Genomic DNA, 19,514 nt, shown 5'->3' on the forward strand with positions numbered 1-19,514 from the left:
CCTAGAGCCTACCTGCATAGCACCTTGACGAATATACCAAAAGCAGAAAGACAAAAACAATGGGATCATGTTGGCTTTCTTGTTGCAGCCAGCCACGGTTTGGAGCAGTAGCAATAGTTGCAACTCAAAACAATTACTGAGATTTAGTATTGTCAGCTGAGCTATTGAAGATTTTTCTTTTTTTAAAGAACAACGCAGAGGCAACTTTTAATGTTTTACACCATCTTATCAACAGCTGCAGGGTGAATGTTATTCTGGAAAGGAGAAAAATTCTGAAACAAGAACGTATCCCTTCTTCTCACCTCCAAACACCAGCAGCAAATGAAAACACACACACACAATCCCTTGCAAAACCCCCTGCAATGGTTCATGATCTTTTCCTCCACACCACTTCCATAGGCCATCTGTTTCCCCACTTCTGCTGAAAGCTGCCATCCACAGAGTTGTCAGAAGCAAACTGCTTAACTACACCTTCATCCATTCCAACTCTTTTCACCAGCAACTTCAGTTAAACTATCTCGGGGCAAAATCAGCAACAACATAGTCTGTGCCTCCAATCCACTGCGAATCAGCACCTAAATAGAGGTATTAAAAACCAGTTGCCTACAGTAATAATATTACAGTATTCTACATAACAGTAAATTCAGACAGATTGTTTCTCCCCTCTTAAAAATCAGACTCTCGGACAAATGAAATACACACTGAACAGTACATTCTTTAAAACAGAGAATGTATTTTATTTTCCAATTGAAGCAATTTTAAAAAAGTTAAAGAGGAGTTATTAATCTTTTTAAACAAAGATATTTCTGGATACGTAGACTTATTACTGAGGATCACAATTACACTAACGATTGTATTGTAACACAGGAAAACAGTGCAAATTACTAGGTCTATATAAAGCAAGACTCTAAACAGCTGAATGCTATGCATCCATCATTAAACTTGTAAAAATAATGGTACAAAAGTAGTATTATACTGTATTTCTGAACAAAAACCATGCACTGTACAGAGGAATTAATTTCAGCATTCTCAAAACACTATGACTTCAAAGGTTACGAACATATTTCATGTAGTTCTAATCATCATTTTGTTACCAGCAAGTCACTGAGAAAACAAAATCATAGTGTAGACTTCTGCAAAAAATAACAACATAGGTAATGACATTTTTTCATACATATTATATTTAGTTAGTATTTAAGCAGGAAGGGTAAAGCTGTCACAGGAATACTGCTGCTTAAAGTCATAATGGTTTCTACACCATTTTTGCTCACGCTATACTCTTAAAAATGATAGATCTTGTTGTACAATTAAAAACTTAGTTAAATTAAAACAAAATACGCTTGCTAGCCAAAAATATTTTTGTCTACAGTAATAAAATAGAATTGCTAGACAAATCTTTGATCTAATAGCTTGCTAATGACAAAACTACAAAACCCTGGGGCTTTTAATACCGTTCTAATTCTCATGAAACTCATTGTTCCTTCCCAGCTATACTGGCACACCACTGAAGAACTTGGTGTGAAAAATCCAAAGCAAAACTTCAACTACAGCATTTACTAATAATGTTAGCACTGACTGGCCACACCAAAGAGAAAGGGTAGGAAAAAACAAACAAAAACCATCTTTCAGTAGTTTTGGTTTAATCCTCACCTCCCTCAGTCACAAAATTCTATTTTACAAAACATATTTCCCTCCTTCAAAGCTGAGCTATTCCGTTATTGCTGTCTGACATATAGAAATCATTATCACATATTTATTCATATATGTTATTAATCTGCAGCAAAGGCGTCTTAAAAATAAATGAAAAGGTCTTCATAGCAGCTCTACATTCACTGATCCCATCAACATCTACAGGCACAACCACAACTGAAGACCAAGACCCTGGTTCAGCCTCAGACCAGGGACCGAGCAAGCAGATTTCACAACTATTAAGGCAAATAACGGCCTCAATATTCAGCTTTGCTCTGTAGGAACTACAGCTGCAAGTGAAAATCACTTTGTTTTCTACACCCCTTAAAAATTAAACCACTCTCATGAGGAAGGTCACCTACTCCGTAACACGTGATCGAGTTGTTCATTTCTGATCCTGTGCTTTTTCACCCCATTAGTACTACTAAGTACTGGACAGGACCAGCTTAGCAGATTTGACACTAACCTGTAAAAAGAAGCATTTAATTTACATTCACTCAGCTGAAGGACTAACCAGCCATCCATCAGATGTTTACATTCACACTCTCCCACAGCAGAGAAGCCATTACCAACGTCATTGTTTACATTAGATTTCAAAAAATTCAGAACTTCGGTTTAAATACTGACTGCGGCACATTGTAACCAATTACATGCTTTAGCTTCGCCCAGTTTGAATGGAGTGCAGCTAAACAGTTCTAAATCTCCTCATGCTGTAAAGTGAATGAAATTGAGGATTTTTTTTAATGTCAATAATCTATATGTTACCTATGCCACCGGCCATTTGTCAGCTTGTGTCCAGAACATGTTTAAAGTGAAGCTGTTTGCCGGTCTGCTTCTGCTACGTATCCCACTGAACTTCAAGCTAACAATTAAAAAAAAATTAGAGGACTATATAAGCACTAAATAAAGCCTGCTTTTAATTTCATGCACCATTATTTGTTAAATATTTAAGCAAAGCTGTCTGAAACAAGAGATCTTTGTATTTTATTATAAGTAATCTAAAACATCTGTTTAGAATTTTTAAAGAAGCTACAAGGAAAAGCACCTCAACTTTCAAACTTTACAGGTAGGATTTTACGAAATTAAGTAACCAAGGATATCACTGTCCAATAAAATCCCAATGGTTTTGATAAGCAGAGGCATCATCAGTACCTAGACAAACCTTCACGTAACATCACCATGTGGTGTTGGTTTTTCAGCTGCTTTCACTGCACCCATAACGAAGAGGCCGATTCAGTTCTCTCCACCATCAAACTCTAACTTAGGAAATTATAACTTGCAATGGATGAAATACATGACATTTCAGGATCACGTCACTACCTTCTCAAATCTTTTCCTCTGTGCCATGGAGAAGACATAATAATGCAGCCACAGCATCCTTCCTCCGTTACAAAGCCACAAAGGACATTACAAAGCTTAGCATGACACAGTACCGCAGCACCCCAATATAAAGCAACAGTAACACTGTGTAATGTCACTGGCAGTCTTGAAGTATGAGGCTTTTTCCCACCAACCAGCATAACTCATAATTGGGAAATTAATATTCTCTGACTCGTAACTCTCCAAACTCTTTCTCCCAAAAGAAGTATTTGACACAATTTCTAGAAGAGAAAGTGTCAGCTTTTACCTTTTTGCAGACATCGCTCATTTGTGAACTGAAGCAAACTCCAAAATATAAGAACAGACAAACATACTTCCGCTAAGGAAAGAACAAACATCAGATTCCATCTATGCCTCTCAGCTCATTATTTTCTAATACTTTATAAGAAGCTTTAAAGTACAATTCATAACTTTGCCATTGCTAAAAGCCCAGATTTCCCGCCAGTGAGATGACACAAACATTTACTCTAAGTCTACATTCCACAAACTTGGCCACATTTGAAAGGAATGATGAGTAACAAAATCCTCTGTTCTCCTGTTTGGAAGGTATTTGTGTTTACAGAACACCATTCTTCGACTGCCTACTAAGCCTTTATTGCTCTTTGACTAAAGATATCGAGCTCATTCGATCTACAAAAACAAAAAGTAAATCTAAATTTAATTTCTCTCATCTCTAGTTCAAGCATCAATAGTGCATTATCCGTAGCAAGCTGGCTTTAAGAAAGGATGAGAGAAGCACATCTGCTATTAGTTTGCTCATCACCTGCTGTTTAAACAGCACTCACTGTTTAAGCCAGGCATTCCCCAGCTGGAAGGATTCCCAGGGCTCTGTGGAGACTCGGATTGTTCTGTAAACAGGAAGCACTAATCCAATGGCAACTGCCAAAGTCAGCTGTTCATCCCTTCAATACAAGTAACAAACATTTTGAAGTCTAGCAAAACATTCTAGCTCTGCTTTGTTAAAACTATTTTTTTTTGGCATTGGTCCATTATAGTTCTGGTGAAAGTTTGACACGACCACAAAACAGGGCTTTTGGAAAAAGTAAGCAAGAAAATCTATGCCATCAGCCAATAGTCTATTAGCTCACTTTGTCCTACTGTTTCACACCACTAAGAAATCCTGCATCGTGGCATACATCCTGAGCTATCAGCCAGCACACCAACATCTATGAAAATTCTGAGGAAAAAAAACCAACCCTATTTTGTATAAACTTAACATTTTAAGTACAATTAATTTTCCCACTTGTGCTATACTAGCAAGATGTAATATTGCATTCCATCTTCAGAATTGTCAAGATCCCCCCAAATCTACACTACCGCCGGCTAACTTAGTACTACATCATATGTAAATAGCAAGATATATCCAGATTTTCAGGTTTTCCTCAATCAGCCTTCAGCCATAGGACAACCAAGAGTAAACTACATTTTACATTTTCTAACCACAACACCGAATTCAAGCACTTCAACTACACAAAAAAAGGTGGCTGTATCTTGTATCTTTTCCATTCTGGTATTTTAACTCCCTCCATTTCAACAGTGTCCCAGTATCACCGAGAAGGTAGTACACATCCACAAAAACCTGCAGCAATAAGTTTCTCAAAATACAAATATGACTCATCACTAAGTAATACAAATAAAAAGGAATTACAAAGCTTAATTTGATACTGTCTCTCATTCTTATCACTTTCCACTGTTTTCTGGGTTTTAGTCTGATTCCTCAACTAAATTATCAACTGCAGCCTTCTCCTCAAACAGTCAAACATAATGTTGTCAGAAGCAGATTTTAATATGAATTCAACCAGAAATAAGGAAATTGCAATGCATTTCTTTGCAAGACCAAGGGCAATGGTTCCTGGGTCTCAAAATAGTATGCATATGTCCCTTCCTCAGTTCTAATTAAAAAAAAAAAAAAAACAACAAACATAAAAATGAACTTGGGCAATGCAGTGTACAAGAACTTACATTGTCTTGTCCACAAGAGATTTAAGGTCAAAATTGTTTGTGGATACAAAAGCTTCAAAAAAATTTTAACGGCTATAAAGACAGTGGAAGTAAGCATATATGCCAGAAGCCTCACTGAAATCTACGCTATCTTCAAAAGTTCAAACTTATCTAGATATTTTAGAGTTCCATATTCATATTTTGGTTATGACTTGAAGAAAGAAAACAAGATCTATATTTAAAAAATTAAACTAGTATAAACAGTTAATGTGTCATCCTCTCAAATGAAGGAAAAAAATTGGTTTTATCTTACAATAGCCTTCAATGAAGTCTACTTCACTTTCTCAAGAAATTAATTTCATCATGTAAATAGCAAGCCAGAATCTGTCTGTCCAAAGTATTTAATTAGAACATGCAATGGTTTTGAGGTCTACTATATTTAAAAGGGTTAACATGATGAAAAATTTTTATTAATGCTCCTAAACCACCGATTCTAAAATATTCAATTGTACACCACAGCCAGTGATTCAGGCAGGAAATTCTTTCTTCCTTCAAACCTCTCCGGGTATTCTATGACTCACATAACAATTGAGATATTTCCAAGGGTTTTCCTTTAGATTTCCTAAAATATTCTTCTGTAGTTTGATTTAACATTTTTCAGCTGTAACACAAGACTATATTTGAAGCCAACGGCAACATAAGGCTTCAACAGAAATAAAAAAATAACTATTTTTATTTAATAGGATTAATTGTATTCTAAAAAAATGTCATGCAATATTAAGGCAATTAGCACCATATACTTACCAATAAACTTGTTTTGCATAGTCTCTAGGAGAGCTTGGTGGGCATCTTCCGTTTGCAAAGCACATGAACATTCTCTGGCCAGTATGGTTCGGACAAGGTGCTCTCCACAACCTAAAGAAGTATTAAGATTAGGAATAATGAGAAGATAAATATCACTACTTAGAAACTCTGTCATTATTTTTCTGTTTTCATGTTTTTTAAAAGAGTGACACTGAGTCACATAAAAACTCAATAATGTCAGCAGTTTTTCTCACAGCTTCCAAGAAATTTCTACTGCACAAAGTCATAAACAAAAAAAGGTTAAATAAAGAAAGAAGAAACAGAAACAGTGAGAAGAAATAGTGAGACTGTCTCCAACTTGCCTTCTTTATCCAGATCCTGCAATTCTCTCTCAAAGAATCCACTTACTAATCATTCACGCAGGAATGCTCCTTGGATGCAACTCTCCTCCAACCAAGAACATCTTTAGCGAATTCCACCATAACTCTTTGCATGACAACCTTCTATTTAGCCCATCAGATTTAGCCTTTGGTTAACAAAGAAATAGGTGGATTTTTCTACACTTTTCTTGACGGTGTGGCTGCTCTCTGCACTCCTAATAAAAACTCCTGCCATTTTTAAAGGTTTGTCTTTAAGAAAATAAAAAAGCTCCAGTGAAAAAACACTTAGTGCCTCAGTATTTTCTGTAACTCCCCTGAAACCTGTAGATGACGAAGGCAAATAGGTCATTAGTGCTACTCTCACTCTGTAGGAAAACCTTCACACCTGCTGTTATTCTCCCACAGTCTTCTCCCTTCCTGCAAAGTGCTTTGGGACATCCAGCTGTGGTAAAATGGTATAGCTCATGTTTATTGCATCAAAGTTGTCTTGAACACAGAAACACACTGGTAACACCTTGTGCATACTTGCAAACATCACTATACCACTATGCCTCCCATTTTTCCTCAATGGCAAGGAAGCAGATGAAGCAGCTAAAGAGGCTTAATCAAGCACTAGTTATGCTGAAATGTGTTGTTCAGTTAGGAAAAAAGGAAAAAAACAACTTACTTAACAGCTGTAATAGGACAATAATTTTAATAACTAAATTTAGGTGATTACTGCTTGATCAGACTTGTAACTTCAGTGTACGCCAGGGCCCAAATGTGACACTAGACTATATAGAGAAATCAATTCCCAATTATGTAGATATAATTCTAGTAAATATCTCATTAACCATGACAAGATGCAAGCACTGTGCTGGCTCTGTTCAAAAAAAAAAAAAAACCTGCTAGAATCCAGTTGGACTTATTAGCTCAGGTGCAGAACTACATAAATACACCTACACAGCTTCCAGAGACAAATTTATGGCTGGAAACAACCTAGCTGCTTTCACACGGCAGAGAGCTGGAGCTGGTAAGACATCAGACCTAAGCTAGCTTTAGATAAAGACAGCTCAGTCTCCATGGATAACACCTACTTTACTGGAAGCGCTAACAAGCCCAGAACAGAGAAAACTGAGTGACTCTGGCTGAAGCCAGCCCAGATCTGGCACAAAGAAAGAGCTAATAAACAAACTCAACCCAAACTGGCTCCAGTGGAGCCTGCTGAGTGTCTCATCACTCGCTTCCCAATAAACTGAGTTTGGAGCACTGACTGATTTGGGCACAACACTGCACAAACATACATCAGCAGGTTTAGCCCTGTGTCTTGGAGCTACTCGCAGAGTAGCTTCTTGTTCTTGCCATTACTTTCAAGCCCTAATTAACATGGCAACCTACTTCAAGAATCTCTCTTTCCGGTTACTTTTCACACAAGTACACCCCTCCCCTTAACAGCAAAGTCAGTTTAAAAACACTATTCTTCAAAGACTGCTAATACAGCAGAAAATAAAAAGACTTAACCCCCATTTCCAAGATTTAAAAAAACAACAAAAAAGCCCTATGGAGCACTACATGTTCTCCATAAAGTGTCAGAGAATAAGCCCAGGGACCAGACTGTAGAAAAATTGTGTAAACATGTCCTAAAATCTTGGTGTCTTCAACCATCAAAATAACACCTTAGTCTTCAGTTATGTACTCCTCCTAATGGGCAGTGTCTCCTGATTAATACAATCTGGTTAAACTGAATTGTTTGAAGTGGCATAGTATCTACATGGAATTGGCACAACAGAAAGATGGGAAATTATTTATATAGCAAAGAGACGGAGTGAAAATAGTTACAAATTCAGAGGAAAATGAAAGAGCTGAAACACTACAATCACACAGGAAAGCAAGGCAGTTCCTCAGAGCACAAAAAAAAAGTGTTTTCATCGAGACTGTCAGGCTTTCAAGTTATTGAGAAAAGTGGGTTAGGATAACAACACAGTGACCAACAGCTGCTTACAGGAGGATCTGTCCATTAAGTGCCTCATTACTTCCATGCTCAAAAGCTTTTGTTCACAACTGATCTGAGTTATGTAATACTTATTCAAGACAAAGTAATGTATAAAGAATATGCAAACCCCACATTTTACCCATATATCACAACATGGGTATCACTTTTTTGTAAATGAAGAAAATTTAATCATTAAGTAGTTTTGTTGTAAAGAATAAAACTAAACAAGCATATGCTCCAGTAAAAACTTAGCACGTTAATTTTTTTTCCTGAAATGAACCTGTTAACACCTTTAAACATAACATTTATGCTCTATGTTAGGTAAGAAGCATGGAACTTAGCATGGGAATCAAGCAAATAAAACAAAAATCAAAGGGAACTTATGCATCTCCTATGCATCCAGGAATAAAAGCAGACGTTACTACTACACAATTTTTAAGTAACTCCTAAATTGGCTTCAAAAAGACCATAGCCATTTTTTAGCATGATTTATAATGTTATTTTCCCCTAAGAGAATGATTTTATTGAAGAGTTCCCATAAAATCGAGTCTGCTACAAAAAAAAATTAAGAGAGAGAAAATGTAATACGGGTTAAGAGCAGCTGCAGCCCACTGATGTGATCCAGATCAACCACAAGGAAAGCAGTCTTGCGATTCTACTAACACACCACGTATCTCTACATCCCCACAGACAAAATCATTCCTTTTAGTCATATTTATGTCAACCTATAAGGCAGCAAACCTGCAAAGCAGCAAAAACTGCTGCTGGCAGTGTACGTAAAAATCTTTCAACACATCACATGCCAGCAATCTGCTGGGACAGATAACCAAGGAAAATAATCCCCCCTATTTTAAAAAGAAAAATTTGTTGCTGCAGTTTTTGATGTAGGAACATGTGTTTTTGAACAAGAAAAATACCTAAGCAGTGTCCCACATACATTGACCAGATAAAAGCTGACAAAAAGAATTACCCTAATTATTCCAACAGAATTGTCCTTCCTATTATCTCAAGTTAGAATTCAACACTAGAGTGTAAATTCTCTTGCAGGGTTAGCAGACCTGTACCTCCCTCTAGACTCAAGCTGGGAAAACATCATAGATAATACTAGGGCTACACACACAGTAAATGTATAGAGAATTACAGTAATCAAAACCTAACTTATAGCTTACAATATAAAGTTGTGGGTTCAAATTTATAGTTCCATTCACTTGTAATCTAACCACCAGCATTAGACAGTTTCCGAAAAAGTTTTATTAGCATGACCCAAGACAGCAACTACAGTCAAAACTATTTTAACATATTTTCAAATCACACACATAAGCTGGTGAAAACGTAGATCTGGTTCATTTGCTTCACTATCTTGCATTACACTTTGTTTAACCATATGCGTTATTATACTTCGCGTATATTAGTCACTGACTAATATGGATACCAAACCAGTAGTAAGTTTAATGAGATTTTTTCAATTCTGCATTAAAGTCTCAAATGCACTTGTTCAGCAACTTTGCTGTAAGCAGATTTAAATCATTTTACCATCCTTTCCCAGAGAAGACTATGACTGCTTCCGTAACCTGATGCTCATTATATCTCAGAGACAAGCACTTTGCAGTGACACACCAAAGCTTACATAAAACTTCACACAAGAGTGACTCGCATGGAGATGACTATCCAGAAAAAAATAATGGGTTAGATTAGTGCTTCTCACTGAAATAACTGTCTCATATAGTAAACAAATTATTTTCCTAACAGAGTAAAATTGTGCAGACACCATGCTGCCTACTCATAACCCATCCACTGAGGAAAATACTACTGTTTGAACTAGTTGTTGTCCATGTTTGCAGGGTTAAGTACAATTAGTTGCCCTCCTCTAGAATCACTACAGGCAAAGTGAGCAACATTTCTATAGGAAATGGATATTCTATTTAGCTAAATAAATAAGACAGATGTTTTTATGCATGTTTCTAGTCCCCTAGGCTAAAGGCAAAAAAGCTTAAAAAAAAACCAAAACAGGTTCCAAAAGGCTCCAGAGGCACGTGGGAGAACAGGCTCCTACAACAAGGAAAGGAAAGAAGGGTAAGGCTGAACTGTTATAACACATTTATCTTGCACTCAGAACTACACAGTTGGTGAGAATCAGAGTCTAAAAAAAAAACCAAAACAACCAAGAAAAAAAAAAACAACAAAAAATCAGACAATCAAAACTCACAAAAAAAAAAAACCAGAAAAGCTGTCTTCAACCTAACCCTGTCTGAAAACAGACACTTTGAGATCATACAGAAAACCTTCAGAGAACATACAGGAAGATATCACAACTAATTCTCATAGACACAGATCATCTTGGATCATGCCATAGTACAGCTTCTTATGCAGTGTTTCTCGCTAAGCGCAAAGCTGGCCAATGCCCTCTCCTGTGGGTACGTAAGTGTGTAATTCCCTTCTCCCATTTAGACACTCCTTGTTGATTCATGCAAGATCCCCACAAGAACAATCTGGAAGCCTAAAATCTCTTTTTTTTTTTTTCATAGTTTGTTTCTTCTGTTATCCTACTGCAACTTAACGGTTACATACATATCAGTAGTCCTCTCAAGTTACTCTCTCCGCCAAAAATAGCACAGAAACGCATCAAGCCCCCAACAGGCATTTTTTGGCGCTTCAAGCACAGCAAAATAGTCATTCCTGCACTCCATGCCCCATGCACCAGATGCTGCTGATTAGCGAAACAGATCAGGCAAACCAGAAGTACCTGTTATGTTGTACAGTGCTGCACAACAAGTGAGACACACGTCTTGTTGCAGAAGTATGAGAGACAGGAACTGATCATGGAAACCTGTTGCTATGCTGACAAATAACAATAATTTTTTCACTGTCATTCATAATTTCAGTAGTGGGCAGATACTCTAGAAATATCAATGTATGCACAACACAAGGAATGTATCAGGGTTGTTGTAACTTAGCAGGCATAAATGGGAACTGTACACCTTAATGACCCATTTAAAGATTTAAGAATATATTTGTTATAGTCCATAAAGCTACACAGAAGTACACTCTCTGATCTGCATTTTCACTGTTTTCTGTATGTACCCAATCATATCAGTAATGAACAGAGCTTAGCAAAGGCAAGTCTTGGGAGCACATAAATGACTAGCCATTATGTCATAGAGCCAGGCCCAGTCTTTGCATTTCAAGTACTGTTTAGCGGTAGGAATATAGTGGTGTTTAAGCTCTAAGCCTTTTGGAATGTTTTGTTCCATTTAGCTTGTCAGTAAATGAAACCAATGTAATTCACAGGATACCACTGATAGGTACATACTGCAACATGGTAGCTACGGAGACAATCAAGCTGTTTATGAAAGTCTCAGTTGCTGAACCCCTCTGCCATGGGCAGGGACATGTCCCACTAGATCAGGCTGCCCAAGGCTCCATCCAACCTGGCCTTGAACACCTCCAGGGATGGGGCAGCCACAACTTCCCCGGGGCAACCTGTGCCACTGCCTCACCACACTCATGGTGAAGAAATTCCTCCTTATGTCTAGTCTAAATTTTGTACTTTTCCTTCTTAAGTCATCTTTAATAGTAGCTCTATTCTGTCATCATTGGCTAGCTAGCCTATGCACAACTTACACAACCACCAAGTTAACAGGTCTTTTGCTGTAAGTTTGCTGTGTTTGGTTTTTTTTTAAGGTGGTGAACATCTTTAATTTTTAGCTATTATAGCGATATTATTTTACACTGCATACTATCTTGCAGAAAAGGTAAGAAATCAGCACTATAATATTTAAATTTCAATCTAGCCTCCTGCCTGCACCAAACAGTAACTAATACTCTATAATTCATAGGTTATACAAACCTTAACTTGCTATAGACTTTGTGCCTTAATTTGAGCTTCATGCAAGAATCTAAGGATTAAATTACCGTTTTGTCCTCAGCATAGCGACTTCTCAAGTAGATTTCTAATACTTGAAACAACCACAACAAGATGGAAAGAACCCCAGCACAATGTAAGCTGAACATCCCATACAATGCATGCTCTGCATCTTATAATGCACCACCAATGGAACAAAGATGGCAAACGAAAGGAAGGCCTTCTGCAAAGCAAGGGCCTCCAAGCAGCGTGTCAGAAAGAAATTGTTTTTCTGCTTCTTTTGATGGGAGATGCTTTCAAGTCAGGAAATTAGAAACAGGTGTGCCAGAGGGCACACACACATCCATGCACCACACTGAAAAACATGCGTTTTCAATTTTCAGACATGAAAGAGACTCCTGTTGAATGGAAGGAGAAATGAAAATCTAGCTTGCTTTCTGCAAGCCATAAGCAGAGAGCTTATGGAGCTTTGACAAGCTGCCGGAGCCTGTCTAGCTATTGAAACATACAGTACCTCAACACAAAGTCTTGGAACTTGTTTTAAAGCAGCACAAAATGGAAACTTGCATTACTCACATTCATTTGAGAATGGAAAAATTAATCTAGTTTACTCCACTGCCAAAGTATGGCTCTTCAGAAGCTAAAGATAGAAGTTACAGGTTATCTGTATTTTATTATGTATTCCATACAGTAGAGTCTGAACCTGGTCCTGTTAAGTTTCTTCACCTTTGATATTATTTTCAGTTAAAGAGTACTGCCTAGAAAATAAGTTACCATCACGTAAGTTAAAAACAACTATTTCTGCTTTACTTCCTGAGTAACCTCTAGTTATGCCTAATGGAAACACAGTGAAACTTATATTTTAGTAAGCTCTGGTTGTCATTACCAGCATCTCTAGATTCAGAGACAACTGAAAACTTGCAAGCCAATGATTTTAAAACATAGAACACAGTATAAGAAAAATATTTAGCTGGTATGATACTGACACAATTAGCTACAGATTAAAATAAAAATGCGAAGTCTAAATCTGAAGCAACATAAAATGCTGCACACTAGCATAATGAACTACAGAATTAAATTAAAGTTGCATAACTTTTAGCTTTTTGTACTCCTATCAGTTGCTGCATCTTGCCTCCATACTAGCAGGGGAAATTTTTGACTGACTGACCTGTTGCCAGGAAGAACACCTGCAAACAAAGTCCTGTCCAATTACTAAAGCAGTGATCCTAGAGGGATCAATGGAGCACATTCTTGTTGCAGACAGATAATTTTTAGATGATATAACTTCCAAGCTAATGAACACCTAATACGAACACACAAATGGAAATTTTCCAAAAGGTTGTAACTTCAGTAAATTTGGGTAGGTTTCAAAGATAACAGAAGACAAACTCAACATCCAGACAATCTGCATCTAAAATATCTTCTCTGTGAAAAGGTGGGAAAACACTTTCTATACGTTTGTTTTTAAAATGGGCAAAACAAACTAAAATCGATCTGAAGAATAACTCATCCAGCTTTTCTACAATTTTACAGATAAGGCAAAAAAGGCTGAAGAGTTAGAAGGCGCCAAATGTAAGAGTCCTTCACTTTTAAATAGCAGGAAATGTCAGATATCTTCAAGCACTAAAAAAGCTATTTCCTTCAATTATCATGAACAAAAAGAATTTTAGATAAACCTTCAAGAGAGGTTAGAATGAAGAAAAAATGTAGTTCCAGTAAAGAAAATGTCATTTTACATTATTCTTTACAATTAAAGTATTTTGAAAGATTAATTTCATTTCAACTGAAAAGGAAAAAGCAAACTTTTTTTGCCTAGGATTTCATCAGAAGCTTTGTTACTACTGACCTCTTTGCAAAAATACTACATTTTCCCAAACTATATCACTTTTGCCATATATAATTTACAGGAAAGGAAATAAGACAGCAGCTAACTAAATGTATACTGTTATTTCCTCCCAATCACAGAAAAATACTTCAGCCATAAAAAGAGCACTCAGCTTGCCACAGCCTCAATTTCAATTTACATCCTTGCACCCAGTTCAAGCCATTTGGGCCAGCTATGGCAAACAGGAACAGGACTAACGGTGTTCAGAGGAGACAGCATTACACAGCTGGCTGCCGTCCCAGGTTATGAACATACAATTCTGTAGGCATTCTGCAGGAGACTACCACGTCTAGAAAGCCCGTGCAACTTCATGCTTACTATACATTATTACATTAAGTTCAATTAAAATTTCAAGAGGCAATAAGCACTCTTTGATTGTTACATCCATTCAGTTCTGCTTCAAAACAACCCTTCCAAAAGCAATTCAACCAACCATTCTGATTGTTTTGTGGACAAAACCCTCAGCTTTGAACACTGTGGTACTGTGTTTAATCGATGGCTTCTTAGTGCTGCCATTCCCACAAATCATCTCTGCCTGTTGCTTCCTCTCTCTTCACACACAGCCTTGTGGTGGGAGTGAGTTAGTTCAGACACCACATGCTACAGCACTGAAGCCTCCAGATGGCATCTGGACACAAAGGCTGAATTCTCCACAGAAGCATTCACTTCAGAGGTAAATACTGATCTGTCTGGAGATAGACCTTTCTCTTCCTCTACCACTGTTACAATGATATAACTACTCTCCATATGCATCTGCTTCATCTGTGATGCATTCTATCACCTACTATTCCCCTAAATCTTCCAGGTCTAGATTGATTTTGAGAGACAATACATATTTCAACACAAAGAGATTAACTGTATGGTTATATCCACCTCACATAGTGTAGCTCAAACAATCTATACAGGGTATAAAATTTGCATGTGAAATTCCTCTGGACATTTGGTGTGTGGATTCAGAAGGATGTAGGCCAGACAGGCAAATGGCACGTGCTATGGTACCAGCAGTCAAAGGATCCCAGCAAAGCCACTACTGCCCTCAAAGCAAAGGGATCACAAATCCGAAGTCCTACATTACAAGTCAATGGTTCCTGTCAAAAAATGGTTTTCAAGTAAGAAAGTACACAGTTCAGTGGCTTCCATAAGGAGACAGTGAAATAGCGCAACAACCAATTTCACAAGCAAACCCATCCATCCATAGGTGTCATTTCCTACTCCACACTACCTGTTCCATTGTGCCAGCAAAAGCATCCATGAGGCACATAACGGACTGGAAAGGAGAACAGATGTGAACAAAAAGTAAAAGTTTGAGCAGGAAAAAGCAGGGGGAGGAAGAGTGAATACACTTATCTCTTTGTTGATAAGGATTTCAAAAACAAGAAAACCCTCCTTGAGCAGGAGAAGCTGGGCTAGATCACCTCCAGAAGTTCTATGATTGTTCACTATGCAACATGCGCCATTTTTTCACTTCATGGAATAATGCATCATATATGTCATAGAATCATAGAATAATTTAGGTGGGAAAAGACCTTTAAGATCCATGAGTGCAACCGTAAACCTAGCATTGCCGAGTCCACCACTAAACCGTGTCCCTAAGCACCACATCTACAAGTTTTTTCAATACCGCCAAGGAGAGACTCCACCAATTCCCTGAGCAGCCTGTTCCAGTGTTTGACAAACCTTTCCATGAAGTAATTTTTCCTAATATCCAGCCTGCACCTCCCCCCGGCACAACTTGAGGCCATTTCTTCTCATCCTATCACTTGTCACTTGGGAGAAGAGACCAACGCTCACCTCACTACAACCTCCTTTCTGGTAATTGTAGAGAACTATAAGGTCTTCCCTCAGCCTCCTTTTCTCCAGACTAAACAGACACAGGTTCCTCAGCTGCTCCTCATAACGCCTGTGCTCCAACCCCTTCACCAGCTTCACCGCCCTTCTCTGGACACACTCCAGTGCCTTAATGCCCTTCTTGTACTGAGGGGCCCAAAACTCAACACAGTATTCAAGATGCAGCCTCACCAGCACTGAGTAAAGAGGGATGATCACTTCCCTACTCCAGCTGGCTACACCATTTCTGACACAAGCCAGGATGCTGTGGGCCTTCTTGGCCACCTAGGCACACTGCTGGCTCATGCTATAGTGGCTGTCCACAAGCATCCCCAGGTCCCTTCCAGCCACTTGTCCCGGAGCCTGTAGCATTGTATGGAGTTGCTGTGCCCCATGTGCAGGCCCCTACACTTGATCTTGTTAAATTGCATACAACACATACATATTTATGTATACCCAACACACCATTTAAAGTATTTCATGTAATCCCTAAAATGTCTTTATAAGAACAGAGGCCACTGCTTTTGACCAGAGACCTTAAAAGTCAGTCCTTTAGAATCTTGGTGAATTAATGAGAAACTGGTAACACATGGAATACATACAGTCTCCACATGCATTCCAAAAACATTGTATCATTCAGTCAGTAAGAGACTCTGGACAGGGTAAAGACATCATTTGAAAGACTTCTCCCAGATCAAATCCTCACCTATGCATTAGTTTTGGTCCAGGAATTGGGCATCCCTGCTACTTTCTCAACAAATCACAATTTTGTGCTCAGTCCTGAAGTCCAATTATACTTGTTAATATGCTCAATTTTTTGAAAGCACTCAAAATATTCAAAGATTCTACTCCTCTTTCTTTAGAATTATAAACTATAATGAGGTTCTATTTAAATTTTCCCTAGGACATCACATCCCTCGATCTTCCTTGTATCAAATGTTCTCCTGAAATGGATTCTAGTAAAGGCTGGAGACTTTACAAAATTTCTGCATTCAGTAAATAACGCAAAACCTGTCTATCTTCAGAAATACAAAATTAAAAGGTTTGCTGGCTTCAATGGCTGATACATATAGACAAAGCACACCACCCATGCGTGAAGAGTAGATAAGTATGCCTAGTACTACCTATTGTTTTAAAGATGTAAAATGGAATGCAACGCATTATTCTCATTCTCTGCATTTCCACTTAAAAATTCCACTTGGAGCTGCATTTTCAAAGCTGCTTGTGTTAGCTGTAACTGTAAATTTTATATTCATTTTTATATTTCGTATTTTAGGTTCTGTATATCCAAAGATATACAACTCCAAAGATATACTTTTCAACTTATCTCCCAGGGAAAATATGGCCTGCCTCTTACCCCAGTATTACTTCTGGCACAGTCAGTATATGAATATTCAGAATCATCATGGACATTCCAAATGGGGAGGAGATTCAATGCCACACTCAATATTATTTTGAATGAGTAAAATATACACAAAGTCTTTGTCTCCTATTACGTTCAGGAAAAAATAGGATGTGTTTTCTTAAACTACAGCCAAAAAATGGACTATTGTTTCTCCTGCGGTTGGGTTTTGTTCACAAATGTTTTCCCTCCAAATAATACCCATCTTCCTGTGTTTACATTCATACGCCAACAAAAAATATTCAGTGAAGAGTTCCCAGTGGCCTGAGGAGTGTGGTTTTGGCCTTCTTAGGGTGGGAGCTGGTCAGGGTGCTTAAAGAAGAGGCTGTTCTGTCTGCGTCTGTGTGCGTGTGCAAACATGCACACACGTATGCATGAGCTTTTAAAGACATAAAGATTTGGCTTCTACTATGTTGATCCTAAAACCAGTTTAGCAGTTACTTACACTTAAACTAAATAAAGCCCACTGGTAATGCTCATCTCATTTAACAAGCTTTCACTTAGTTTCTACCTTTATTCTTGCATGGAATGACACTTGCATTATGTTGTTAGAAGTCTCAGTTACGGCTGACCAAGAATCTTAGCTATGCCTGCAACTACCCAACTGCCACATTCTCCAATTTTCTTGAATTTCAATACTGGTTTTGAGATGTTTAGAATATTCCTGTAATGTTTATCCTTCAGTTGCCAATAAAGTCCCACAACTGTACTTTAAAAAGTACATATATATTCAGAGTTCATATTTTGAAACATCTCCAGAAACTGATACCAAAATATCAGAAAGAATTTACTTATTTACACAGAAACTGAATTTTAGACCAAGAGTTACAGAATAAGCATTGAATTTAAAGCCCTTTATAGTCACGGTCATTCTTAAGTTCCATCATCTCCCCAGTCCTGTCTTTAGAAAGTCTTCATCTTTTTATTTCAGTTGTTTCACCCCCTGTTAAACTATAGCCATAAAATATGAGTTTTACAATATCCTGTATTTTATAAACCATGAAATAACTTATGAAAAGCCAAAAAAAATAAAACCAAAGACAGTGTGGCTAAACAACAAGGCCAAGAGACTGCTAGAGGTAAGAAAATACTGTTCAAAAAGTTGAAGTCATGCCCAAACAAGTTCAGAACCACCACTTTTGGCACATTCCATATAAAATCATGATAAAAATGGCCAAAAATATTTGAGAAACAACTTGCTGAAGGCATAAGAACTAATACCAAGTCCTCCCTGAACACGCAAAAGCCAGAAGCCTGCCAGCATCCACAGGGCCAACAGAAGATCAAGATGCAAAAGCATGTCTTCAAATAATACAAAACCATTGAAAGAAAGCTATATGAATTTGAAAGAACTTTTAATGAAGTACTTTTATGGCAATGCCCTTTTTTTTCTACCTATTTTTTATGAGGCAGGTATTGAAAGATATGTCTCAAACTGAAGCTTCAATAGAAGGATCTTAGAACAAAAATAATAAAAATTCCAGAATAAACTCTACTGTGTTACTAACTGTAGCATTCAAACCAACACTTTTCTTTTTCCAAGAAAGCTTCTACAAAGGTAAACCACCACAGAATAACATTCCCAGCTAAATTTAAACAACTGGTTTTCCAAATATGAAAAGAAATAAGGAATCTCCAGAAAATCATCCTGACCTATTAAGAACAAGTTATTGCCAGTATAAAGTCCCCGTATCACTGCTAGAACCATGAATAACACAGTGGAGGTGTTTTTCGCAGTCCTGTACTTTTCCTTGGAGACCTGGGAACCTCCTCTACCCTGAAGCTGGACACCAAGCTATCTGGAGCTCTGGCTCAATCCAGTGTGTTCATTCTTACGTTTTGGCCAATTCCACAAGTATTTCAATGTGGAAGAGTTTGTATTCCTTATACTTTGAATTACTACTCCAAACTCCCATTTCCCCACGTCAGCGGTTTTCACTACCTGTTGAATCTTCTGGTGGTCATAGTCTCGAAACCCAAAGACATGAGCAATTTTGTAAGTAAGGAATCAAAACAGTTTACAAAACCTGACCCTTAAAAATTGCATGGAGGAAACTAATGCCAAAGACCATCCTTTTTCAAGACTGAATATAAGGCCTGATATAACAAACTTGAATTTCTATCTCTAGCTATCACCAAAAAGAGCTAGTAAGTCCAAACCAGCACAAACCTTTTATTTCCTAAAGAATCCTTGAGTTAAAATTATTTAGTTTGATACACACTAATACTTAGTAACTTAGAGCATATTTTCAATAAAGCCTTAAGGGAATCATAGTTAAAACTTTTCTCTTTATTCAAGGTGTTTTTTTTTTAATTCCAAATGTGATTTGATTAACCAACTATTCTATGAAGTCATTATTAAAATTCTACAC

General features: G+C 37.5%; 1 protein-coding gene across 6 annotated transcripts in view; it reads right to left on the bottom strand.

The window, feature by feature from the left end:
• Window positions 1–19,514, bottom strand: part of TASP1 (taspase 1) — a 91,387-nt gene that overhangs the window by 22,631 nt on the left and 49,242 nt on the right. For all 6 annotated transcript variants that reach the window (XM_054061504.1, XM_054061505.1, XM_054061502.1 and 3 more), the window contains one exon: window positions 5,815–5,925. In XM_054061504.1, coding sequence (XP_053917479.1) covers window positions 5,815–5,925 — 111 coding nt within the window. The remainder of the gene's footprint in view (window positions 1–5,814; window positions 5,926–19,514) is intronic.

Source organism: Cuculus canorus, chromosome 3 (assembly GCF_017976375.1).
Source record: "Cuculus canorus isolate bCucCan1 chromosome 3, bCucCan1.pri, whole genome shotgun sequence".
Taxonomy (NCBI): domain Eukaryota; kingdom Metazoa; phylum Chordata; class Aves; order Cuculiformes; family Cuculidae; genus Cuculus; species Cuculus canorus.